The sequence below is a fragment of the Chroicocephalus ridibundus genome, chromosome 8, assembly GCF_963924245.1.
Source record: "Chroicocephalus ridibundus chromosome 8, bChrRid1.1, whole genome shotgun sequence".
NCBI classification, from domain to species: domain Eukaryota; kingdom Metazoa; phylum Chordata; class Aves; order Charadriiformes; family Laridae; genus Chroicocephalus; species Chroicocephalus ridibundus.
Window position 1 is genome coordinate 57,365,832 of NC_086291.1, and position 26,888 is coordinate 57,392,719.

The 26,888-nt window shown below is 38.5% G+C and overlaps 3 protein-coding genes across 3 annotated transcripts; all 3 read left to right on the plus strand.

Annotated features, from left to right (window-relative positions):
* Positions 1–1,050: 1,050 nt before the first annotated feature.
* LOC134519612 (parvalbumin, thymic) lies at positions 1,051–5,904 on the plus strand. The gene is made up of 5 exons (XM_063344028.1): positions 1,051–1,174; positions 2,990–3,057; positions 3,874–4,006; positions 4,247–4,356; positions 5,673–5,904. The coding sequence occupies exons 2-5, from the start codon at positions 2,997–2,999 to the stop codon at positions 5,696–5,698; spliced, it is 330 nt and encodes a 109-aa protein (XP_063200098.1). The 5' UTR covers positions 1,051–1,174; positions 2,990–2,996; the 3' UTR covers positions 5,699–5,904.
* A 6,226-nt stretch (positions 5,905–12,130) lies between these two features.
* LOC134519629 (parvalbumin beta-like) lies at positions 12,131–14,447 on the plus strand. Its single transcript, XM_063344048.1, has 4 exons — positions 12,131–12,239; positions 12,918–13,050; positions 13,819–13,928; positions 14,422–14,447. Exons 1-4 carry the CDS (start codon positions 12,134–12,136, stop codon positions 14,445–14,447), a joined length of 375 nt encoding a protein of 124 aa, XP_063200118.1. The 5' UTR covers positions 12,131–12,133.
* A 7,431-nt stretch (positions 14,448–21,878) lies between these two features.
* LOC134519654 (parvalbumin, thymic CPV3) lies at positions 21,879–25,271 on the plus strand. Its single transcript, XM_063344096.1, has 5 exons — positions 21,879–21,970; positions 22,562–22,629; positions 22,994–23,126; positions 23,567–23,676; positions 25,246–25,271. The coding sequence occupies exons 2-5, from the start codon at positions 22,569–22,571 to the stop codon at positions 25,269–25,271; spliced, it is 330 nt and encodes a 109-aa protein (XP_063200166.1). The 5' UTR covers positions 21,879–21,970; positions 22,562–22,568.
* The last annotated feature ends 1,617 nt before the right edge of the window (positions 25,272–26,888 follow it).

Here is a 26,888-nt window from a genome sequence, read left to right on the forward strand (position 1 = left end):
ACCTTGGGCTGTCATCCATAGCACTTGTCTTTCCCTGTTCTGCTGCCTCAAGCCACAAGTGAGACCAAGGCTCCTCACCCACTTAGGCTACAGCATTCAGGAAAGAAAACGGAGACCATCTAATTGTTTCTATGCTATTTAAAAAAAAAAAAAAAGAAAAAAGAAAAAAAAGGTAACTAGCACAAAGGAACACTTGGAAACAGTGCTGGCCAAAACCCCTAAAAACCATAATCACTTATCTAAAAGAGATGGGAAGGTAGGCTACAGAATTGCAAAGACGCTCCTCACATAGTGTTCCCTGCAGTGATGCCGCTATCGAAATTTTTCTCTCTACTCTGAAAGCAAAGATCTTTCATGAAGGGCTCAGGGGCTTTTGTCTCAGAGACAGCTGGGTAGATCACAACCCCTTTGCTTCATACATACGCGACTAAACAGGATGTTAGAACCTTTCAGAATTCTAAGATTTTCTCTGGAAACATACCAGACAAAATACCCTCCCCCAACCAACTGTTCCGTGGATTGACATAATATTATTTTACCTCCTGTAGCAACAAATTCACTGTGTGGTGCTTTTTTCAAAACAACAACAGACCAGAAATTCTGGGAGACCACACCACTATTATTTCCCCTAAATGGTTTGCTACACAAACAATATTTGAACAGGACTTTTTTGATTTTTTTTTGTGTTCAGTGCTGTAACGATGAAACTTTATCACATGAAGTGTCTACAGATAAGATAACAAGTTATCACATTTAAAGATTCATTAAAGGCATCTCTTCAGAAGTTAGTAGTGCTTCATTTCATCTGACTCCTTGGATCAAGCATATCCGATAGTGGGGGGGGATTTCTGCCCCACATCATATGGAGAAGTTGGTATTTTCTGCTTAAATCAGAAGAAATTTGATATGACTCTGTCCTTTTCGCCTATCTAGCCACTTATCTTGTTTCGTTTGCGAATATCATATGTATTCTCTTGAGATAAAAATAGTGCAAGATGATTAGTTAGGCAAGTTCATTTGACACCATTCCCCCTTCGTGACGCCGAAATCTAAAATCTGTATATGGTATACAACTTAAAGTATATATATGCAAGCTCAGCTCCGGTGGAGACACACAGCAAGTACGTTCCTCCCAAGCAGATTGCTTCCTTATCCAGTCAAGAAGACCACAAAGGTAAGCTGATTAGATCCTCTGCTTTCAGAAAAAGAAACACAAAAGCAAAATGCTCCCTAAATGGAAAGTGCCTATGCAATTAAACTATCTGTTCTTCTCTCAGCTTCCCCTATGTCTTATCTTTCTTACAAGCTAACTTGGAATAGAATCAGCATTCAGATCATAGGAAGGAAAAAGACAGGAACGATGCCCCTTGTGAAAAATGAGACCATGCTGCAATTTTTAGGTTTTCCTTCAACTCTTCCCCATTTTTAATCCTGTCAGCAGCGAGAATTAGGTGAATGGCAGAGCTCCAAATTATCTCGCCTAGTGCTGAGAGGGGGAAGTACTTTGCACAAGAAGCCACTGGGACAAAATAACTGCCAGCAAAACAAAAGTACCTCGTCAGCCTTAGCTGGAGAAGTGCTCATTGCCGTCAGCGTGAATTTGTCCCATTGTCTCCTTACACCTTCTGAGATATTCCAAAAGGGACTGAAATGGATGACAATTTCCTCTGCTGCAAACCAACAGGTACGGAGGCAGACATTTCACATTTGGGGCAGTTTCGACTTGTATGTAGATCTGAAACCAGTGCACAGACTATAAATGGTGTTTCCTTCTCAAGAACGCTGCTTTCCATGCTCAGACCGGACGGGGGATGTTGTTGAAGAGCAGTTAGAGATTCATGAAAAGATATTTGTGTTCTCTTGTGGCTTTCAAGAATAACTTTTCTATGCCTTAGTTCCCCTTCCTTCATTAACATGAAGTTACTTTACAGTATTGTCACAAGTTTTAAATTGCACTGGTGTGTGCCGTTTACCAAACCGTAAATGCATCGATGCTACGTTCACGCTAAAAAATTGACTAGAAATTCAGGCCTTGCAGCATTTTCTTAAGCGATATGTATCATGTTGGCAAACTCTTGCAGCTGTTGGTGGCTGAAGAGTTATCTTTTGTCAAATGCTGCTGTATCAGAAGAACACACCTCCTCCGCTCTATTAGGAATGAATATCAAGTCTCAATACCTCTGTTCTAAGCACATCAATATACTGAAATGCCAAAATTTGGATAAAAATCTGGTTTATTATCACCTACATGGAATTAAAAAAAAATAAATCAAAAAATGCCACAACAGACATAAGAAAACTTTTTTATAAAGCTATCATGAAATGTAATCTTTTAATGATACAGCAGCCCAGCAAGCCAAATTTATAGTGCAGTTACATTTATTGTTGCAACTAAACAGGAGGAACTTGCTCTCCAAATTTAGATTTCCCTGAACTGAGTAAAATTATTATTACTTATTCTGCACGACGATTTTCATTCTTTGGAAAGATCACCACATGTATGGATAGTAATTGTAGATTTTTAAAATTCCAATTACATTTATTCCAGATACAGTTCTAGGGGTCATACTGAGCCTTATTTTAATTGAATAATGAGATTTTAATTGAGTGGTGACGCCCCTCCAGGAAGCCATGAAGTTCTTCTCTAGTGGCAGAGATTGTAGGTTGTTTGGTTGGACTCGATGATCTTAAGGGTCCTTTCCAACCATGAAGATTCTGTGATTCTGTGATTCTTGGTGCCAGACCCCCGAGCAGCAGAGGCCCAGACGCTGCTGAGCCCCGCGCTCCGCCTGCACAGTCCCTCCCTCCTCACCCAGCTCCACGGGGGAGCACCTGCTGCAGCATCTGTTACCGCGCGCCCCGCTTGCGATTAGATGAATAATGTCTGCCCTATCATATACTGTCACAGCAGCAACTTCAAATAGAGCCACGGAAGAGGCAGAGAAGTCATTTTAATGACTAATTAGCTTACATTTAATTTATTTTACAGTTCAACAATGGCCATCACCGACATCCTTTCTGCTAAAGATATCGAATCTGCTCTCTCCAGCTGCCAGGGTAAGGAATGGTCTCTCTGCAGCCAGAAGATGCATATCATTTTTATGTCTTAAGATGACATGCCTATCATTTTTCCCTTAGATTCCTTCCCCGTGAGGTCTCTTTCGAGCTACATTACAGTACAGCCCCTTGAATTCACAAAGTCTCACAAGTGGTTATTTGGTGGGCAACATTCCCCGAAACACAGCAGCAATTAAAGGGCCACAGTTTCAGTTAGGGCTGGCTTAACTCTAAACTTTGACAATTTTTAAACCCATTACAGGTTTATTTATATTTAAATAGTTAGCCTTTTCCTGAAAAATGTCAAAAAAAGCCTCAGCTTGCAGAATCAAAGTGTCACTTGTGAAGCAATGACCAGTCTCAGCTCTCTTAAGAATTCCTCAGCAAGATCAAGCCAATTTTCCAAGTGTTCAAAGAGCTAGTTTAAGACCGTGAATTATTTACTTTTCTACCAAATTCCTCACCGCAGTAAGGACTAAGCGAAAAGGAAGTAAGAATTATAGGAGCTGGTCTGCAGCTACAGTAGCACCCTCTAAATAATTGCTATTAATTGCCTGTGAGACATTGCATAAATCCTGATTTAGCAGAATGAGCACTGTAGCAGAAACCTTCAAACTGGCTGAAAGGATATATGACCACAGGCACAGAGTGATTAAAAAGGGAAATCATCCACCGAATCGTCTTTTTTGCTACACCGGAGAACAAGAGAAAGAGGAGCAGGCTGATGCATAAGAAAAGACATACATATTCACAAGGAAAACATATAGTAGTAACAACTTCAAGGAAAAATATTTGAACAACTTCCGTTTCTTCCAGCTGACGATTCCTTCAACTACAAGTCTTTCTTCTCCATGGTTGGTTTATCCAGCAAAACTCCTGATCAGATAAAGAAAGTTTTTGGAATCCTTGATCAGGACAAGAGTGGTTTCATCGAAGAAGATGAGCTTCAGTAAGTATTTTTTTAAACAATGTAACTTGCTTGGTGTCCTAGAAAAACTTGCTGCCATTTAAAAAATAAAACCCAGTTCCTTGCCTTTCCTTGAATCTGTGTGGATTTCCTCAGCTAACAAGAGCAGGCATTACATTACGGGTGTTTTGGCACGGGCTGAAGAAAATCAGAAATACCAATATGCCAGGGCATTTCAGAGAATAAAACTCAAGCACAGTACTCTCCCCGGTTCTGTTTCAGGCTGTTTCTGAAGAATTTCTCTTCGAGTGCCAGAGTCCTCACCTCTGCGGAGACCAAGGCTTTTATGGCTGCAGGTGACACTGATGGTGATGGCAAAATTGGAGTGGAAGGTAAGACTTCTGGAAACTTCATAAAATTGGTGTTTTAAAATGCATGCGTTTAGGGCTGCATTCCAACTATGGCATGAAGAACACATCCAAGTACTTTGGCCTGGTACTTTCTGCCACAATTTTTATACTAGCGAATACTCCTTTATTCTCATAGCTTTATTCCCATTTGGTGTCCATTGCAGCAACAGGATATTTAGGCCCAATGCAGAGCCTGTTCCTCCAATCAATAATAACGGCTTGGGGCTAATTCTGCCGTATGTCTGATCCATACACTCAACGTGACAGATCTTTAAAACATTCCAAACACCTATTCATTCTTTGAATTCCCATTTTGGCGGTGGATGCTCTGCACTTCTGGCCGTGTGACACTTTCATTTTCAAACACGCTTCCACCTACGTAAACTTATTTCTTCATCTACCACTGTCGAAGGTTGGCAAATATTACTGAGTGGTTAGTTCAGTAATGTAAAATAAGACTGGTGGTGTTTTTCAAGGCTGGAACTGCTGCAATGCAGCACAGAATTTTGTGCTGGAGAATTATCAGATAAGGGCAAGTTTCACTGGGCAGTCTACAAGAAACTAAATCAAATTCCTAAAGAAAACCTCACAGGGATGATGTGAATTAGCCAGGATTATTTCTTTTAGAAACTGCAGCAAGGGAAAACAGGACATTATGCATCATGTATTAGAGATGAAGTCACTGAAAACAGGGCTGTCTCGGCTGAACTAGGACAGGTGGCAATAACTCTAACAGACACGTGCTAATCTTAGCCAGAGTCTGGGAGGAGAGGGAGATACACTGTTGGAGGAATTTGCTTTAGCAGCAGCTTTAGCAGCTCCAGTTTATGAGCCCCAAATAAGGCAGATCTTATTTGCAAATATTATGCAGATCTTAGCCCTTAACCACTGAATCTCCCTTTCAGAAATTTTATCACTACTGGTGTTTCTTCTTTGGAATAACAAAACAAAAAAATCCCTCATATTGAAACCTACAGGCTCGACCTAATTCACTCTCTGCTTCCTTGGCTATAGTCAGTTTGTAACAGGTTAAAGACAGTTTACCTTTAGCTCAGGATTTCCCACAAATATGAATTTACAGGCGCATTCCTCCTCTCTGCACTTACTCCTTCTAAGGAGTGAAAAATCTGTTCCGCCCCCAGAATCTCAGTTTAGCAGTAGCTTGTGCAGTGTTATAATAACTTGGGAGCCCTCCATGGCTAGGAGTTTAAGTCATTTCTACCTACCTTTTCTAAAGATGTTAAAAACCACCTTCATCTAGTTTTATTCCCTGCCTTTCTCATTTTCTTCCTTGACAGAATTCCAATCTCTGGTGAAGGCATAGACAGCATTAGACCAAAGGCAACCTTGGACTGACTCTTCCAATTACCTCGTCCAACAAGCACTTCGCACTCAGCATGTGTTTGTACATTTTTATATTCTTTCGGGCGTTAACAATTCCCCATACATCAAGTTCACACACCAGATTGCTGAGAAATCTTGCAATGTACAGATGTTTTGGTCACATTTTATTCTTACACCTCCATTGTAAAGAAGGCACTTTGTGATTTTCAACCATAATGTTGAAATTGTGGCTGGAAGAGGAGGAAAATATTAAAAACAAAACAAAACAGAACAAAAAACAACTTCGAGGAAAAAGCTGCTTTTTAAATTTTGTTTACGTTTTCCATCCTCATGCTTGACCATGCTGACTCACCAGACAGTTTTGATGATCTTAAACAACATGACATCTTTTAAGGCTTAATTGTACTGATTTCGTTGAGTGTTATTTCTCCTTAATTCTCTGATCCTTGAGGAAAAGCAATGCTAACAAGATAGCTAAAAATAATTTATATTAAGTCCCAACCCTTAGAATATGAGAAAAAAATTTAAGAGGAGTTGACACATAGCTCAAAGCATGGAGTAAGTCTGCAGATAATTTTACGAAATGAAGTACTAGGCTACAGCATGCACCGTCAGAAAGTGTTTATGGCCTAAAATGTAACTCTCCCTTAAGAAGATTTATCTTTCATGAAATCCAAGGCAGCTGTGAGATAGAGGAGAAGGGTCTAATCCCAACTCTGACACTGTCACAAGTCACAGTCCCCTGACAACACGGGCCACAGGCCTGGTGGTTTTTCTGTGAATCATGAACATGTTGCTTATTACCTCTTACTATGTACAAAACAATAATACTTTGCCACATCTGTGAGTTTCTGTGTTTCCTACAGATGAAACAACAGCCAGTCTTGCTGTTTGATTACCTTAAAGCTCTGTTACATTGCTAAACAATGGCAATTACTCACTTCTTTCATTTATTATACAAATAATTATCTAGATAATATTAGCAATTTTCTTAAGTCTGAAAACTACTAAGAACTAGTCTTTCCTTTGATAAGTGTCTTAGAGGATTCAGAGCTAGTTATAGCATTCTCTTCAGTAATGGACAAAGTCAGTAAAGTCCACGGTTAAATGCAGACCTCAACAGACTGAGTAGGGCATTTCTGGCTGAGTGGTCTGGAAATTTCCCCACCAACATTTAGGGGTCTCCGTTCCTGAGAACGGTCTCCTCCGGACCACATCATGACGTGGTTCCAGCTCACAAGTAGGCTGTCATTTTAATACTCCCTGCTGAAACTGCATGATAATTGTAACATAATTTGGCAGCTGTTTCGAAGAAGAGCAGAAACAAAGCCTGCTGGAACTTCTATGTAACGCTCAGTGTTGGCATTTCCATGAATTGCAAGATGAAGATGTGAGGCAAGTGCAGCTCACTCATACCCAGGCACATAAGAGAGCTGCTCGGCAGAGTTAAGACGGCTAATGCAAAAGAGGAATTCTAGCAATCAGACTCACTGAAGCCTTGGTGGAATTATAATGAATATAAATCCTAATTCTATCCCCACTGCCTTTGATGTTAAATCTGGACTAAAATTATAGCTGCTGTTAATTGCAGCACTGAAATATTTTGCATAATTATCAGACTCTGTTGGTTCCTTTTACCTTATTCATTTTTCTATCTGCTGAAGAAAAAAATCCAGAGCAATCCAGATTTGCAGCAATATACAGACATAACATACACATTAGCTCTTCACGCTGCTAATCTCTAAAATATCATGTCACTAGTTGAAAAGCAGCTGGCGCACACAATACCGTAAGTGACAGACCTGCATTCCTTGCACATCTGAAAGTCACATGTGGAATGCAAGAAATGCAAGACTTCATAGTGGCTTATCCTGTATTTCAGAGATGCTGAACAACTGCACATCATTGCCTTCTGTTGCCACAAGGAGGAATTAAGCACTTCTGAGAATCAGGCGATTCTTGTGTATGTCGCAACTTTACATAAAACTTAAGAGAATGTTGTTTATGGGAAAATCTCTTCTTCTGAAACAGTAAATCCTGTCAAGACGATGAGTTTTAAATCTTATTAAAACCATCCAGCCACTTCATTAGAAGGAATTACAATAATTTTTAAAAAAGCCCATAGACCGTTCAGCAAAAACAACGCCTAGTCCCTATTAAGTCTTCTATTGGCACCAGAATCCACATTTTTAGAGCTAAATCAAACTAGAGGAGAATACTTTCCACCAAGAAGAAACAAATTCAAAAAATGTAAAGTTTTCTTGGAAGATTCATTTCAATGAATTTAAGTTCAGCCAGTGGCAGCCTTCAATTTTCTTAGGGAATAGCAAGGATGGCTCTCTGAACTTGACAGTGTCATTGAGCTAGAGAAAACCTTTGATTGCAGGATGCCTATGTGGATGCCATCTGAAGTAGTAAAGAGACAAACAGTGATATGACAATGTTACCACAATTAAGGTACAGAATCACAGAGTAATTCACGCTGGAAAGGATCTCTGGAGGCCTCTGCCCCAAGTGCCTCCTCAGAAGGCCAACTTAGGGCACATTGCTCTAAGCTGCGTTTGAATATTTCAAGGACGGAAGTTCTCTAACCTCTCTGGGCAATCTAATATGTAAGGATTAAATCCTCTGAATCAAGCTTTTACGAATGAAGTACACAAATAAAACACTGCTGAGTACACAGTTAAAAACGAAAATTCTGTTAGAAATTGTTTATGCTCCAACAAATCAGAAAGGATCTAAGAACACCCTGTATTATCACACTGATAACCTGTTCTCAGGTTTAGAGTAAGACGATCCTACTCAGTATGATACTCAGTATAATACTGCTGCATAATTCCCAGGAGAAAGGAAATGTTGTTTATATGTTTTACCTTTACTTAAGACAATTAAAGAGCAACACTAAATGTGAGTGGCAGATCTGAGTTCCACCTGGCCCAAAATCTGTCAGTTCTCAGACACACCTCGGTCCCCTCATTTCCCTGTAGGAGCAGGTTAATCTCTAATCCTCCCAATACTTCTTGTGAAATAAAGATATACTATGATCTCTTTAAGTGGGAACTAAACACATAGAAACTGATTGTCCTAGACAAGCTCTTAGAAGAAGAGGGCCAGGGTATTGAAGCCAATATCCCAGACCCACCCTAGTGCTCTAGCCACTGAACCCACCATCTCTCTTAAAATGAAATTATGGGTTGTCCTGATAAAGGAGCAGAATCATGCAAAAGATAAAATCTCCTGATATTTAGCTGGCTGCCTCCTAACTTCATGTTCCTTTGGAAATCCCAACCTAGAGCCATTCGTAAACTTGAGATTCAATTTCAGCTCTCCAACTGTTCGAAATCTCACAGTCATCTTCTAACAAGTAAGACAGCACAGAAAGGGCAAGGGGATGTCAGAACATTCATTGCACACATACACTGGTAAAGTTTCCTCTTTGAGTTAGCAGCCAGCCCATGTGGAAAATCTTTGATGCAGCATCATCAGAGGCGCCTGGAGCTCTTCACACAAACAGTGTGGGCAGAGGGGGCCAAGGATGGATTCATTTCCTGGAATAGGTTACTGGAATAGATACAACTTGATTAAAACACTGAACAGACATGTACCTAACATTTTCATGCTTAATTGTTCATATATTTTAAAACATTTTAGTAAGGATGCTGCAGAATATGAACTAATTTAAAGTGTTCACATTTTATGAAACTTAATTTCCATATTGCTTTTGCTTGCAAGCCCACGAAGATACCAGTGCATTGGTATGGGCTTTCTGGTACACTTTCTGCATGGAAGGCCTATAGAGCAAACTATCTAGCAGCTGGGATATGGCTGCTCCCTAACTTTTGATTTGCTCACCAGCATGTCTTAATGCTCATGAAAACAAGAAAATCAGGGTTGTTGTATACCAAGCCCCAGAAAAGAAAATCAGACATGTAATCCCATGGGTTATAATATGAAAAGATGGTACCCCTAGACAATGACTTCCTCTGCAGTTACAAAGATATCATTGACCCGAAATTCAAAGGGGAACTTAAGTCAAAGTAGAATATGCAAATACTTGACTCAAAGAGAATCACATCAGTTTCATCACAACCAGAAACTAATCACCTGGTATTGCCTAGATACTAACTTTCTGCTCTAACTCCCAGCCTCCAGAACAAACTGATCTTATGTTTGCAATGATCTCCCTGACAGACACATTGCGCCAGCATAAAAATAAACACAGTAAAGCCTGGTTTTGTTGGACAGAAGAAAAAACCTGTTCTTACTAATCATCACTGAAGGAAAGCCCTCTGGAATTATTTCTGAATTTTCAATCTAGCCTGTTTATATTCCAATCTTTCGAGTGGTTCGGCAGACTTGACTTTTTTTTCTTTTAAATATCTATTCCTTGCTCTTCTCTCCCTGTCTCACGAACGCCCACCCGTTACCCCTCTCTCATGCTCCGCTCCTCGGCTTTCTCTCACCCGAAGTTTCCCGCCTGGACTTGAGTGTCTTTGGTGCCATCTACGGGCAAGCTCCGGTTTGCCACAGAAACACTCAAAAACTGTTATCGACAAATGCTTTGCAATCTCGATGTGGTCTTCTCACAAGGATTATTTCTTGAATGTTCAGTAATTCTGACACAATTATCAGATCCTCTCTGATACCAGGCCATAGTCTCAACTATTTCCCTGGAAATCTGAAACAAACGCAAAGCTAGATTCCCAGATGGAAAGACTGCATCATTAAGTTTATATATCCACCAGTTGAGGATAAAATGCTGTCAAAAGTAACTTGCTCAGTTGATCTTACAGAGTCCAGAAAACTTTACTTTCACAACGCTCAATTTACCACACAGCATGGGTTTAGAATAATACAGTTAGCACTTCTCCTAAGCATTCTTCTCTTGAAGAAATGATCAAGGGAAACCAAGATGTGCAAGAGAGGTTTTGTCTGTATTTACATGTATATAATTTTTGAAAGAAAAGACAGCAGCTTTATGTTATATTGACCAAGTGTTAGGCTTTATTTTAAATGTAATGGCATTACTCAAATATTATTGAAGTCTACAATGCACACATTGAAATCTCCGTGTACATTTATGTATGTGTAGTGTGAAATGTTCTCCCAAAGGGCTTTTTACACCATAGGCCAATTTCAGCCATGCTCAAGGCCACTAAGTTCCAACAGATTTCATGCGCTAGCCGAGCGGAGGATCCTATAACCAGTATGAGAAAAGCTCCAACTTGAGCTTAGCTGCTGTTTGAACCCTTACAGAAGTTTATTTTTTCAGTACAGCAAAAAAGAACCAAATATGACAGATTTCACTGCTTAGTTCCACTCCTTACCATTAATTGATGCATACTCCTGTGTGCTGCTGAACAACTGACAACCTTCATTCTATAAATGGACGCATTTTATGACAACGATTTAAAATGTGCACCATGCAATGAACTAATACTGAGCAAATGTCTTCAATATATAGACTTCTATAGTCTGAAGTACATAGTTCAGAAATTAGGTAACCAAAGCTTATATACCAGCTTATTAAAAATACTTTGGGCTGATTTAAAATTAAAAGTTTTATCTATGAGATTCTACTTGTATGTCAGATATATCTATTACAAATGTATGAGTAATAGTATTATTTGAAGAGTATTAGGGCAATTGCGGGAGTAATGTTTCATGGGTAATTCCTATCAGGATTGGGCCCTTAAAACTCTACCATGATGATGTCCATTTGTAGCTATCAGTAAGCAATAAAAACAATTTATATTTTTTCATTCACAGATCAAAAATAATTCGCTAGCCTAAAAATAGGCGCAAGCTGAGAGGATTTACTTTGTATGGCACTAAACCTTATATATTGTCTAAAACACCAGGCACATTCCTTTGGGATATAAATATCAATCTGATTAGCCAGCAGGTCTTGTCAGCCGCAGTAATTTATCCCCTGGGGTATCTGAGCCATCACGTGGCTCTAGGACTCCTGTAAAAGGTCGAGAGGACTTAACTAAGGTCTATACGTCATTTGAAAAATAATTAAGTCAAGAAGGCTCTGCAGATCTTTTACCTTAGTTTTTTCAGTTCTTGGCTTGGGGAAAACTAAGTGGCAAGGTGAGTTCAACCCTTCCTGTGGAGCTTTTGAAGACATCACAATAATCCACACAAAAATGCATGGATACAACCAAAGATCCCAAAATGCTGTGCAGTTGTATAAATATGTCTGGTTTTGTCCTCAGCTTGTGCACTGAAGACTTAACTAGAGATACAGCCAGGCAGACGCACTGCACGCATCTGAGCTAACGGATGGAGCAGTCGGCTCCTGCGGGGCAGCTCCCCTGATTTGCCCTGCGACCTTGGCTGCAACCGCCCCACTACTCAAAGCGGGCCGTCCTCACGGGGCAGCACCAAAGGCTGGTAGAGCAAGATCAACATGAACCCTACCCAGTATTATTTTTCATTTTACAGGAGCTTTGACATGGCTCTTGCAGGTATCCTGACAGAAGCTGAAATTGCTGCTGGCCTACAGAGCTGTCAAGGTAACATTTATGTTTTAAATTGGGCTTTTCAGTTTATCTGTCAAATTCCTTTGTCCTCACTACCCCCAACATCCCAATTCCAATGGAAACAGAAAAGGCTGAAAGGATGAACTAGATGGTATAATGTTGATTTCCTCTCCAGGGTACATGGTAAGATGTTCTTTTTATGTTTGTTTGCTAATTACAGCTTTAATTGTTTTACCAAAAAGAGAAAAAGGAGGCAAGGTAATGAAACATGCAGTTTTTAATCTTTGCCAGCCAAGTACAGGCACCCATCAATACTTGTGCACTGGAGCAATTTTAAGTATGAAAAAATCCAGAGGCTGAAATCCTGGGTTTTTTTCGCAGAATAAAAATAAAACTCCTGCTGATTTCAATACGAGCACAATTTTTACCATCAAGTTCTGTGAATTTACGTTTGAGTGAAGTATCTATTTACAAATGTATGTTCTTGCATGATGAAGACCACAGTCAATATTTATCTTCCAAGGTTTGAGAGATCATTGATGGAAAAATCTCATTAATCTGAAATGAACTCAGGAAAATAAAGATTGTGGATTGGGGTTTGTAATCACCCTCATTGTACTGCAGAAGTTTGCTACCTTTTGACCAAAAAGCTATTTTTTTTTTGTTCCAGATACTTAACTACTTTTCTTCATCTTTTCCTGCTTATTTCAGCCACTGATTCATTTGATTACAAGACCTTTTTTGTCAAAGTGGGTCTCAACTCCAAGTCCAAAGACCAGCTCGCTCAAGTCTTTGGAATTCTTGACCAGGATAGGAGTGGCTTCATTGAGGAAAATGAACTGAAGTAAGTAAATAAAAAAATGAGTTACCAACAGGCTTGTGTTTTATCATCTAAAAATGCAGGATAAGATTAGAAATACTCCCTTTCCTTCAGTCTCTTTGAACGAGAGACAATTGTGTGTGTGTGTGTGCACGCATGTGTGCTTGTGCTGAAGGAGCTGCAAGACAAAGAACAAAGGAAAGTCTGGATCACAACGAGAGAACACTTTGATAGCAATGCAACTACTTGTTTCATGTAGGGATAACTGACAGACTGTGAAGATAAAAATAGCAGTTCTGCTAGAGTTTGCTTTTTATTATTCCAAGATCTTTTACTCGGCTGAATTCAAAGTGCTATTTTTCTCTCATCTTTCTTTGTATCACATGAAGATCATATTCATCTGACTTTGAAGCTACGAGTAAGGTTAGAAAAATTCCTGCCACTCTTAAGAGTCTACATCTTAGGAGAAAAGAAGGAAGATAACACAGGAGGCAAGATGACTCCTGCCACTACGGAGTCAGTTTTAACTTTGCCTTTCTAATCCAATGAAACCAAAACATCATCAAGGATTTTTTCACATGTTCTGATGCAACATCCTCTTCCTTTCTCACCCTTATTTTCACTGAAGTTAGAGGAAGATTTACTATTGAATTCAAAATGATTTACAAAAAGCTTTTGAAATAGTCTCAAGAATTGAATCATGCTTGGAATTTCACAACTATTACGAATAACAAACTCTAAATGCTTCCAGTACTGAGTTCATCTCACTCATTTGTCCTTTTCCCTTAACAGGCTTTTCCTGCAGAATTTCTCAGCCAGTGCCAGAGCTCTGACTGATGCTGAGACCAAGGCATTCCTGGCAGCAGGTGACAGTGACGGAGATGGTAAAATTGGAGTGGATGGTAAGACTGCCTGTATGAAACCCAGTAGTATCTGCCACTGAGACCTGGCACTGGCTAGCTCTGGGCAGCTGCCCTGCTCCATACAGTGGATGTTACGGATCTGATTCTCAGGTGCTCAGACCTGCTCGGTATTGTGGAGAGGATTTAGTACAGGAGCCGGTCTACATTCTGCCCTTGGCTACAGGTAGTCAGTCCCCTTTTTCATCTACAGAGATTTTTCAGGATTGGAACCTAAATCGATATATTTATAAAATTTCAGTATATAATTTCACTGCTTTTTACTATTGAACCACTGTACAATGTGACACTTAAATGCAACACTTCCTTTGCTTTAAGTATCTAATATTATGAGTATACAATGTGCTACCTTTAAGGAATGATTGTCAGAGAAGTATCATTAGTTTCCCATTTTAACTCTAAAAATCAAGTACTTTTTTGACTGTGCTATTACAAAACGTGGTCCCATTTTATTATTCTTTTATTTCTTTTTCAGAGTTTCAAGCCCTGGTCAAATCTTAACAAGCAGTCAAGATAAAGACCAAGATATCTGTGCCATAAACAATCTTTCCTACTGCAAGCCTACTACTTACACATTTTGTACCCTGGAAGGTCATGAACAATTGCTGGCAAGTGATTTCGTATTGCTGGAAAACATCTGAAGTAGTGCAAGCACTACTTAAACCACGTTCCCCAATGTCTTAAGCAGAAGGTCTTTATACCACTGGGAGACTGAATTGGAATCCACTCTGCTCATCTGAATTTTGGGCATTAAAAATTCTAGTAAAAAATATTAAGAGAAGGAGAAATTAAAAGCATCTCTGTGGGCCATTTAATTTTCAATATTTGCATAAATAGCTAGTACCTGTTGTAAAAACCTAGAATTAATAAAATGCCCTGGTGTAAAACCTGGTTATGGTAACTGGTAGCAGTGGTATTTAATCAAGAAGTGTATTTAATGCTCCATATGTTTTTATGTCATTCTTTATGCAACTGATTATGTTTCATACACTAATTATATGGCAGGACCTAGTGTTAATTAAGTTGTCGATTTTAATATAAGATCAACTGGATGCAAGATGTCTCTGGATTACTGAAATAGCAATACATTCAAAATTCTCCAAGGAATTGCTCACGTTCCTGCCCACCTGATGGCACTATTGTTCCACTTACAAGAAGTTAAACCACTACTCTATCAGCTTGAATTAATTCAAGCCAGAACACTTCTATTATCCCACTTGTCCACTTCTACTGATGACTCAGTTTTGCCAGATTAAATCATTCCTGGACACAGAATGATAACAACTTGTTTTCCAAAGTAGGGGGTGCTGCGCCTCAGATCTTGGGAGCAGGACGGAGGTCTCGGGAAAGAGCTGTGGTGCTAGTTTGTAGTTGGGGAATAAATACATTTTGTTGGGCCTGCTTGGTACACTGAATGCTCTTTAGTGCCAAACCCCAGGTGCAGGGCCCATCCCTATCCTGTCTCCCTGTGCTAGCGGATCACATACTCAGCATACCAGCTGGTATCTGGCAATCAAAGTTCTGCTGCTTTTCTCCATCTCAAAACTGAGGGTAACATAATGCCCACATCTCACAGGGCTGTAAAAATAAATGCATGATAAATAAATGTTTGTGAGGAAAGTATAATAAAATTAAGAGCATGATAAAAAAATTGCTAGGAAATCAGTATTTTTTTTCTTTACAGACAGACTGAAACAGCAATCCAGAAATAAGGAATGAGGAGAATGCTGAATTCTGAACAGTTGCTCATTAATTGAAGTTCATCCAGCTTGTGCGCTCACCAAGTTAGGGTTCGGGTTGAAAAGTAGGAGTGGGATGATGTCATTGCGATTTTATCATAATGCAAACATACACAACAATCAAATTAGGTTACAAAAATGAACTAATTGCAAACAGTACCAACTAGACACTGTGATGTATGGGTTTTTTTAGGCTTACAGATGTGATAAAAATAAACAGATATCTAAACAGCCTTTTAAAAAATCTAGATGGCTTTAACCATCCAGAACATTATACTTCCAACACGATAGTTGCTCCTATGTAGACTTTTCGAAAAATTCGGAACTCTTGAAAAGTCTGTTCTTGGGCATTAAAAAACTGTATGACTGTCTCATATTGTATTTGCTGGAGCTATTTAAGAAGACATTTCAGTATTTGCAGATCAAAAATCTTCATTTCAAAATGATCTGCTAATGTTATAGTGTTTCTGATGCAGAACACATTTATGATAAGACATTACAGAGAAGGAAGGAAACACCAATACAGTGCTGGGGAAATCATCATATTACACAAAATTAAAGCAATCTACAGGACTTTAATGAATACTTAATAATGTGTTCAGGGCTTCTATGTTAGCAAAAAATATATTTCCATTAACTCTAATGAACTAACCAGGCCCTAATACTGTAGAATTTTCCTTAACAGTGAAAAAAGAATTATCCATCAAACATATTCACACTTACGATTTCAACGACATCTCAGGAGAGCAATAAACACAGGAAATTCTGTGGAATTAATAACTGCGGTCTGACTGCAGGGCTAAAAGCTATCATTATTGTCAGAAAATGCTATGTATCAGCTGATACCATGTTTTATATTTCTGCGATGTAATATGGGTCACCTGAAGATCTTTGAGCATCATACCAGTATTAATGGCTACGAGAGACAGGCACAGACAGCTCAGATAACTTTTGAGTCATCAAGCAGCTCCTGTATTTAACCACACTTCCTTCCACACTGATTAGCTTACTAGGTCTACAAATCTAAGACAATTTCACCACTTACCATTCCATTAAGAACAGTAAAAAATTAATGACAAGGTAAGTCTGATATCAGCTTCAGTGATCACTCCAGAAAGTAAAGAAGAGCTTGTGACTAGAGACGTTTGTAGACGTCTCCTTCTTTCAGTATTACCACAAAGCAGATTGGTGACGAAAATTCCTCCCTTCCTCCCTTCCTCCCTTCCTCTCCGTCTCTCACTCACACAGGCTGTCAGGTGCTGTAAAATTTCTGCAACGGTTTATTATGTGCTTTAAGAAAGCTCTTCAAATTGTGCCTGTAAGGCCACAGCTGGAAAGACAGCTGCATGATCATAAACATACATTCCCACACAGCTCTTTTAGACTCAAGAACACTCTTCTGGAAACATAAATTTGGAGGTCCGAGACCATGGCCTGTATTGTGCAAATGTTTCCATACAACCCTTTTCACCGGAGTCCCCAAATACGTGGTTGCCTTTTGTCAACAGAATTTTGTCACATGCTTTATGTGTGTGTTTTAAGCTCTTGTCTGAATCTAGACACCTGTTCCTCCTTTATTTAGAAGGCCAATTCTGTTAAACAAGTGACTTTTCATGATTACTTATTAGGTTAACTCTAATTATAGGGTATTTTTACTTTATACCTGACTAAGGGTGATACATCCTCCTACTGCTGAAATTAATGGCAGAAATCCCACCTACATCCATGAGGACAGACAGCGAATACAGAAATAGTTGGAACCATTTCGGTGCTATTTGCTTTATTTTGCCATCGCTTCTTACACTGTGGGTCACAGTGAAATACAGCCATGTGCAAAAAGCCTTTGGTAATGGTATAGTACCACTGTACATATCTTTTACATGTTCACAGAAAACCCGAACAACTTAGACTTTTAAAGGTCATTCCATCTAACGCTGTCTAGAATGCTGACAGCAGACAGAAACATCTTAGACAATTACGTTTAGGGTCAGAGTCAGAAAATTGTGTTACTGAGTCACAGAAGCACTTGCAAGCACATTTAAAGACAAACACACAGGATATCAAATGCTAGCAGAGATCTTCCAAGACAGCTTTTTAAGTGAAAAAGTGTCCTGATCAGAACAAACTCTATGAATTAGTTACACTATTCAGCAGTTTATGTCAGTCTATTCTGCTATCACTTTCAAAGACAACTCAATCTCGTTTACATAGGACACAATTTAAACTGGGGAAAGTACACAAGACATTTCTCCTAACATGAGAAGTACCTGTCTTTGTTTAGCTCCAGACCCACAGTGCTGCAGGATGTATCTTGTATCTTGGATTCTACAGGCCAGCTCTCTGCTCAGTGCTCTGAGTAGTATCCTCTACTTGCTGGAGGGAAAGAAAGCTTTGTCACTGAGGCTTCCAAGGCCTGGATTTCATCCTTCATTGTAATAACACCCAGGACCAAAAAAGGCTAATACTAACCTGTGTTCTTAAACCTCTCCATTAGATATGGTAAAAGATTATGTCCCAAGCAACCATTCTGTAATTATTTCTATATGATTAAAGCATGTGCCTTAAGAAACAACTTGAAGTGGCGGAACAGAACTAATTTTGTTGTAATGGCCTTTTTCAATGATTATAATTATATTCACACTAAGATTCTCTGCCATTACTATTGAGACATCAACACTAATGATCAACCACATAGATTACCGAGTATCTATTATAGTTACTTCCAAACTCATTACAAAAGCAGACTCTCTTATCCAGGATCATGATACAATTGTTTTGGCCCTAACGCGAAGATGGTTTGTATGGCTTTTAGAACAGCTGCTCCGGCATCTCTTTACATGACTGTAGTTGGTCTCAGGTTAACACCTCTCCTCTGATCTCACCTGAGACAACTGCTGATGTTCCTTTTGCATCTGCTTGAAGTCATCGTTTTGGTTGATTGCCACTGCTAATTAACTCTGGACTTTGCACCAAACAGAACACAAAGAGTACAAGACTAGTCCACTACTTGTCAATGATTTAGCAAAACACAACTTTCCTCTGCTTATTAGAGAAGTCTATGGTACTTGATTTGAAAACAGTTGTTCTATATGTTTAGATTCCTAGCAAGAACTTATCAATATGAATGTTCTGTCTTTCTGAGAACTACACCTTCAAGTTTAATTCTGGATGTCTGAAACCAAAAAAATGGCTTTAATATTCCTGTACACATTGTGCATAAAGACATCTCAGGGGAAAACAACAGAAGTAAACTTATACAAGCACATAAATCTTCAGATTAACAACTCCATAGCACTTTCAGATGTCCCCAGTAGAGCAAAACACCAAAACCAAATAAACAATCAAAAAAATTAATAATTTTTCTTGAACCTCATAGGAACAAGTGCTAAGCATTCCTGGAAACTGTGCAATACTCCAATTCTGTACCAGATTTTGCACTACGGTTAACTGCTCATCACCTAACAGCTGTTGTTCTAATTGAATTATTAGGTATTTTCTTTATAGCATTACATCACTTGCATAATAGAAAATTTTTTATAGATCTCAGTTTTTGAACTCCTAAAGTCATCACAATCACCCAAGTTACCACATACCCCAGAAGTAAGGAGAACAGGCAGATAATTTAGCTGTAAAATAGGTTAACTAATTAAAACATCCCTTTATATAATATACTCATCCCTGATTATTTAATTCTAATTGTAGTGGAGAGAAACCTGTACTTCAGATGAAGCGTCATTAATAAATAAATAAAACCTAGTAACCCTAGATTCCCACCTGTATCAATATACAGTGACATCAACTTGATTCTGAAATTCAGCTCTTTTCGGCTTTTGTAAACCATCTTTCAGCCAGGATTAGCATCACTTTTGTTGTCAGTGTTGAATTTCAAACATTAAAAGATCCCTTCATAAGCAATAATAGTGAACTTATTGTAACAATTAGCTCACTTTTATTTGAAACCATATTTTACTATAGTACTAATTCTGGGTACTTTACTACTGTTGAATACACGTAAAAACAGCTCAGCACCCTGTGTGCCGTGGCAGTGTATGAGGTAACCAGATCAAATTCTTTGAGCATTTGGTGCTTATATTTTAATATAATGCCTGAATTAGTTGCAGACATATTTTGAGCTTGAGTATTATATGCTTGCCTTGATCTCGTTGTTTACTTCTACTTCATTTCAATTTCCTTATTCTCATGAGCTTTTAATAATCAGCGTTGTATGGCAAGTCAAAAATTTAAACAAAGCAAGCAGTTCAATGAGCAGTGTGTAGGAGCAAGCAGAAATAAAGGAAGCCAACTACAAAGTAACACCTATGGCACTACCACAGAGGTCTAAAAAAACTACCTCTCTCTAGAAACACCTTGGCAGGAAAAATGTCAAGAGGAATCAGTAAAAAAAACTTCTGTTAAAACTCCTATCAACTTGGGATGATCATAAAGGAGAAAATTCACATCAGAGTGCAAAAAGGTACCTACAAGGATGAAAGCTATTTCAGGATGACCCTGTAGAAAGCACAGCATGCGCTTCATTCCCCCTGCCGCTGTCTCATAGACCATATCATGCAAATCCCAGACAGAATGCAATATGAATGCATAGTACTGAACAAAGAAGATAAATGGAAGTAACACCAAAAGACCTGAGATCAGATCTTCAACTTGTACAAATGAGCATTGTTCAATTTGTTTTAATCAGTCAATACTAATTTACAGCAGCCCATGGCTCATAGGTTTCATAGGAAAGTGTTCGTCCAGATTACTAGAAACAGTTTTCCTACTGAAAGAGACAAAAGAGAGCATTCTAGAGCATACTAGACAGCTGATATTTGGGATTAAAGGTAAACCCAATTACTTGTGATTTATGCCATCTTCTTTTGCATACAAAAGAGATAGCGGAAAAGGTAAAAGTATCATTAAATACTGTCTGCTTTTTTGTATTAATTATACCTTGTATTTCTCTATCCAAATTCAGACAAACAGGTGCTATGGAACAATAGCTATGCTCGTTAAACCAATCAGGAGTAAATCCACTGTAGTCCATTAACTTACCCCAAAGCCTAGATATCTTACTACTCTACTCCACTGTGTAACTTGTAACTTTTGCTACTGTAAAAAAAAATTACTTGTTCAGCACACCAAGCTATTCCCGTTCATTACAAATTAAACAATGCTCATGTATTAGAAGAACATTACTTTGGATACCATAATAAACTTATACAATAAACTCTAACCAAAATACATGTGTGTTTTATTGGTCTTCATCCTAGAATTCTGACCACATAAACCCCCTGGAATACGGAAAACCTCATATCCGCTGTTCCAAATTTTCTGAGTTTTTTATTTCCCAAATTAACGTTCTTGAAATATCCAACAAACCCCCAGTTATTTATACCTACGATTTTAATTTCATATCAAGGAAACAGATTGTGAGAATGTGTGTTGTAAAACGTATATACATCTATCTCCACACTAACGACATTTGATTCCTACAACTTCAAGTAAGTCTATTATTGATTTAATGTAATTTAAAATATTCAAAATAGATTACTAAGTAGGCTATCTGATTATACATAATCTTCCAAGGAATACAGACAACAAAATCAGCTTATTCAGCTTTACCTAGTTTCAGAGTTTTGTTGTCACTGAAGGCACCAGTGTGCATTCTACCCCTGATCAGGGTCAGCACTGTAGTTTAGATAACTGTCAGGAAATATAAAATCGAATTTACTGTAGAAAGATCACCCCAAATTATAGCATGCTTTCCTCTATCCTAGTGACAAGTTATCTTTGTCAGAATGACACGTTGTCACCTCTGATCTTTCATCTCCAACTTCCTTTATACATTCCAAAGGATCAACAGACTTGGGGAAACCAAACTAGGTTCTTTTCATAGGGATTTGCCTGCTGCAGTCACCTTCCGAGGAGCGACTTTAAGGTCCAGAGGTTACCTGAAAATCTTTAGCATGCTTGGAGATTGAAAGGCTATGTTTGGATGCCAGAGTTGTACTTAATTAAGGACAAGTGGATTTATTTTAAAAAGTGTTCTTCTTGTCCATATTATCTTAGGATATAAATAGAAAGAAAAGTTTAATTGGTTAAGGAAGAAATTTGAGCTAGGTCTCAAATCAAACATTTGATCCATCAAACAGTAACCTAAGTAGTGGTTATTGTCACCTTTTGAATCCTTTATAAGCCAGAGTGGCAAGCCAGAGCCAACATTACTATTTTGCCTGGTATCTCCTCAGCTATTATTCCTTTACCTAGCTGAGAAAACTATAAAAGGTGAGCAGTTGACTTGAGATTAATGAAATTAAATTACTGTGCAGAGCTGTACCAGTAGTAAGTACAATAACCATTGTTCTAAGATTTTTATTTTAATTGCTGGAGTTACATATGGATGGACCTTACATAGATAAGTATCGGCTTTCTTTTCCTTTTTATTCTTCAGAGGTGTTGGGGGAGAAAACAGAAGCAAACCTTCTTGACTTTCTTTTTTCCACTGCATGTACTGTTATTTGTATTGCCAGATGCCATGCATTCCAGTAAGACTAATTATTAGATTAACGGTTACATAGAGTTTAAAAATGTGCTGTACTTAAATAGGACTCAGGTAAATGACAAAAACTTCACCATCAACTCACAACATCATTTAGGTAATCCATCTCATTAAAAAGTATTATTTCAGCACTGCTATTTTTAAGTAAGTAATGTACTAAATCTTCTAATTTGCGGCGATATTGGTTTGATCAAATAGATTCATCTACCCTTAGAAGTCATTAGCCATACAGTATTCTTTGAAACACAGAAAAACCAATTTGTTGTAAGATGAATTTGCATTTCACAAATCTGTTTGCAATATACTATTTTGCACAGGTTTAAAATGAGCCTTACAGACATTCTAAGCCCTTCTGATATTGCTGCTGCACTGCGGGACTGCCAAGGTGAGAAAACAATTAAAACTCTAAAAATCTATTATTTCGTGTAACACATGGCAAGTTTAATTCAGTCCCAAAGGAACACTGACCAAGCGCATACTGTAAACAGATTTCTGTAATCTCTTTACTTAGCTGTCACAGTGTATTTGTTCATGACTAGTTTATATTGTCAGTTTGTAACTTATCCCCATGTGATTTTTTTTGATGTTTAGGAGGGTATGGTGCACCACGGCAAAATTCATTCTTTGACAGGCTTTATCTATCATTCTTGTCTAGAACAATTAAAATGTAACAAAGCAAGATCCTCAGACCCTTTAGGAACAGTGAATGCAGTGGTCTGGGGTTAATTTATTTATTAATTTATTTTCAGCTCCAGATTCCTTTAGTCCCAAAAAATTCTTTCAGATCAGTGGGATGTCTAAAAAGAGTAGCAGCCAGCTCAAGGAGATCTTCCGGATTCTCGACAATGATCAAAGTGGCTTTATTGAGGAAGATGAGCTCAAGTAAGGATTTTCTGTGTTAACTATTTAGAGGCTATTCAAAAATCAGCACTTTTTATTTTCCAGAACTGCCTTGTAAATGTGAGCACAAGTCATGCTAAATGTTGATAAAACCTTTGGCAGATTCTGAAATATGTATTTAAGTAGATAATCCCCCCAGAGAAAATCAAATTAGTACATACTTGCCTTTAATGCTCAATATAAAAAAAAAAACCTCCCTGGGGCTGGATTTTGGTAGTGGGCAGAATCGATTGTATCAGGGCTGGACTTACAAAGCAGAAATGTACGTGACTAAGATTTAGCTTGTCAAAGAAAGCAGTGTTTGGAGGACTTGGCTGTCACGGTAAATAATTTATTTATTGATAGCTATCAGTTTGATTATACAGCCAGCATAAAAGAATAATATTCTTTGAAAATCATAATCAAAGTTGTTTTCTTCCTAGGTATTTCCTTCAGAGGTTTGAGTGTGGAGCCAGAGTGTTGACCGCCTCAGAAACCAAGACCTTCTTGGCAACTGCAGACCACGACGGGGATGGTAAAATTGGGGCTGAAGGTATTAACTTATTTATATACAGAATAAGGCTCCTCAGGATGTGTTGTAAATGATGTGCGATTCTCTTCTATGTTGACAGTACATTAATGCACCTCCAGTGATTTTACTGAAACCCTTGCAGCAGCAACCTGTTTAAGGGCGGAAACGGTCCCTGATCTAACAGGTTCATCTCTGCAACTCCTTCTGCACAAGCAAGTCAAAAAAAACCACCTAGGCTGCCCCAAGGTGCTTTCTCATTGCCACTCACTCACTCACAAATTTCCAGTTGTTTTGAACGGAACCACCCCTTATCTATCCTCCCACATACTCTGATATAAAGCAGTACAAGCATCACTTGTAATACACAAATCAAGGACAAAAGAACCAGCTCTACACAGGAGAATCAACAGCACATACATGGGCTCATTTACAGCAGTTATCTCCCAGCAGAAATCCCACTACTCAGTAACATCATTCACCATATGCAAGAGCTAGCAGCACATAGTCTAATATTTGTTTTCCATAATGAGGAGAACAGAGTGATCAAGTGTTACTACCCCGCCACGAGATCCCACAACAGAGTCTGTGCATGGGGATGGATGCTACTTATCTTCAGTGGCAGGTTAACGACCAGATAGGAAGGAGCAGCTGTTTTAGGAAGCAGCATATTGCACTCACCCCATGGAAATGCCAGTGTGATTTAATGGCTGCTCAGTGCAGAAACCTCTGGATCTCATAATTCCGTACTTCTGTATCCCATTTTGAACAGGAAGCACACACTCACACAAAAGGCTCACAGCCGATGGCAACTTGCCCCATGAGAGAAGCAAGCTGCCTAGACGAGCATGAAAGGGGCTTAGGCAATAGCACGCCGGGAATGTGCTGGCGTGCAGATTCCCTAGCTCACTGCACTAGGAGGACAGAACTCTTCTGTTTCTTTCTTTGGAAGGAATTAAATCCAGTTCCTTAGGAAATGTGCCAGAATAAACACACATGATTTATGAAGCAATCTGTGTTCTAATATAGTCGTTCAGGGACAGGAGTGATCAGATACTTTTAACTCACAGAATACAAACATTTAAAAGATCTTCCAAGTAACAGTATCTTATCGTACTACACAATACTTCAGCATCATACCACATGCAACTGCACAATGGTTTTGGGTTTAGACTGTGCTCTAAATCAACACTTCTCAACTGCTGAAGCATTACAATCAGCTAATAAGACACACGGACTCACTTCTCATTCTTTTTCTTCAGCTCTTAACAACTTCTTACTCAAATTCCATATTAGTCATTCCATTGGTTTTGGCCGCCAAGATCAGCATTAGGCAGAGAGAAAGCTAAAACTACCCTGAATATTTTATTATTCCTGATAAATGTCAGCAAACACTGTCTTTCCATCTGTTGTTTAGAAGAGGAAATTTAGACAACATCTCTCTTCCATACATGTTTCTTCTCCTGTGGTCATCTCTCAGGTAATTGTTTTCTCTTCATTCCTATTCTAAATCTCTTGATAAGCCACTAATCTTTTACTCCTAATCCTTTCATTTTAATAGTACTACTGTAAACATTCTCTTATCTTCCACAGAATTCCAGGAAATGGTGCAGTCTTAGAGGTTCAAAAGGACCAAACGAGATAGAATTGGGATGAAACTGCACAAGATGCTCCAAAACCTTGAAAATCAGGAGTCCCTTATTTATCTTGACAGTGTCTGTTATTTGTTCATTACCTTAGCAACATGATGAAACGCTGATTAATCATTTTTTTTTTTTCATTGTGTGGACCACTTACCATGTTCTAAACTCTACTTTAGCAGGCACTTCCCTTAAAAATATCCAATAAAGATCGGTCATATACAGTGGCTTATGTCTGTTTTTCTGACTGCTAAACTGAAGCGTGTGAATTCATAAACTAAAAGTGTTAATCCCTCCAATATCTTATCAGAACTTCATATATGGAACAACTTTTGAAATTAGTGGGAGTTCTGTTTACAGTATGCCTTTTGGGTTAAGCGCGAAGTTCTCAAAACACTCAGATCTTCATCAAAGATCACATATAGTTGTGAGGTAGGTGAGGATAAAATCTCTTACTGACTTCCAAGCGAAAAGCAGTCATACATTTTTGCTTAAGAAGTGGTTTCTGCATGTGAATGTTCCAGTTTCAAACCACTCTTTTTACATTAGCCAATCAAGAGGGCAAGAAAGTAAAAACCACATGCTTTCCTGCAGAAAGAATTAAAAGAAAAGCCAGCATGGACTCGAGGTTTCAGATAACTGTGAGCAGAGGGGAAGCAAAAGATATCATCTTCGTGGTATTTTCTATCTTTCTCAATAGGGAGGACTACAAGCGTGGAGGAAGAATTTGTAGAAACGCATGTTGAGAAAGCTTCAAGGTACTCTACCGGTACTTCTGGGCTACATCTGCCATATTAAAAATGTCCTTCACAAAAGCATTCATATCTGGGGATGCTGAAGAAACGCCTTTATATGAACAAACAGCTCAGTCATTAGGAAAGAGAGATGTTCAGATGCTCTGAAGGAGTATTTATATATTCATTTGTTTCCTCAACATTAACAAGTGCTATATACTGCAGTTCACATACATGCAGCTGTCACTGGAACACAGCATAAGCATTTTCAGCAAAGTGAATAGTTTAGAGTCACTGCAGTTCCTCCATTGCTGCAAATTACTACATTGAAAATTAACTGCATTTTTTTCTTTTCAGAAGTCTCTATAAATACTGGTAATTGTGCAGAAAAACACCAAAATCAAAACTTAATTGTTTATGAGACAACCAGCTATTGCTGTGGAAGAGACTAAAGAATCTGAATGCGCTTGCAAGAAGGACTACATATGTATTTCAAAGCAACAAAGTCACAAAGAGAGAGTCCATATGGATAATGCTTTGATATGGTAGGCCCTTTTCTCTCTCCTAACCTGTATTTTGCAAACCTAACAAAGCTGTAATTGAAAAATTCCTGTTGGCCTCAAACTTACTAATCATTGAAGCAAGAACAGTTAAATAAATTAAATTTCTCGTTTACTCAGTGTGCAAAAAAGTTCATGGAGTGCCATCCTGCAAGACACCCTAGACAGCTGTGCCAGTACAAATTCTACAATGATTCATCCCTGAGTACTCACCTCTGTGTCTTCTCTGCAGCCATCTACTCTTTTGCGAGCCAAGTACTGGAGAACCAGCCAAGAAACATCTACTGTTTTTAAGAAAAAAC

Bases quoted from the DNA above. Each gene is read 5' to 3' on its own strand.
- LOC134519612 (XM_063344028.1), top strand. From the start codon at position 2,997: ATGGCCATCACCGACATCCTTTCTGCTAAAGATATCGAATCTGCTCTC. The intron at 4,007-4,246 runs GTAAGTATTTTT...GTTCTGTTTCAG, and splicing joins ATCGAAGAAGATGAGCTTCA to GCTGTTTCTGAAGAATTTCT. The intron at 4,357-5,672 runs GTAAGACTTCTG...CTTCCTTGACAG, and splicing joins TGGCAAAATTGGAGTGGAAG to AATTCCAATCTCTGGTGAAG.
- LOC134519629 (XM_063344048.1), top strand. From the start codon at position 12,134: ATGAACCCTACCCAGTATTATTTTTCATTTTACAGGAGCTTTGACATG. The intron at 12,240-12,917 runs GTAACATTTATG...TGCTTATTTCAG, and splicing joins TGGCCTACAGAGCTGTCAAG to CCACTGATTCATTTGATTAC. The intron at 13,051-13,818 runs GTAAGTAAATAA...TTCCCTTAACAG, and splicing joins ATTGAGGAAAATGAACTGAA to GCTTTTCCTGCAGAATTTCT.
- LOC134519654 (XM_063344096.1), top strand. From the start codon at position 22,569: ATGAGCCTTACAGACATTCTAAGCCCTTCTGATATTGCTGCTGCACTG. The intron at 23,127-23,566 runs GTAAGGATTTTC...TTTTCTTCCTAG, and splicing joins ATTGAGGAAGATGAGCTCAA to GTATTTCCTTCAGAGGTTTG. The intron at 23,677-25,245 runs GTATTAACTTAT...TATCTTCCACAG, and splicing joins TGGTAAAATTGGGGCTGAAG to AATTCCAGGAAATGGTGCAG.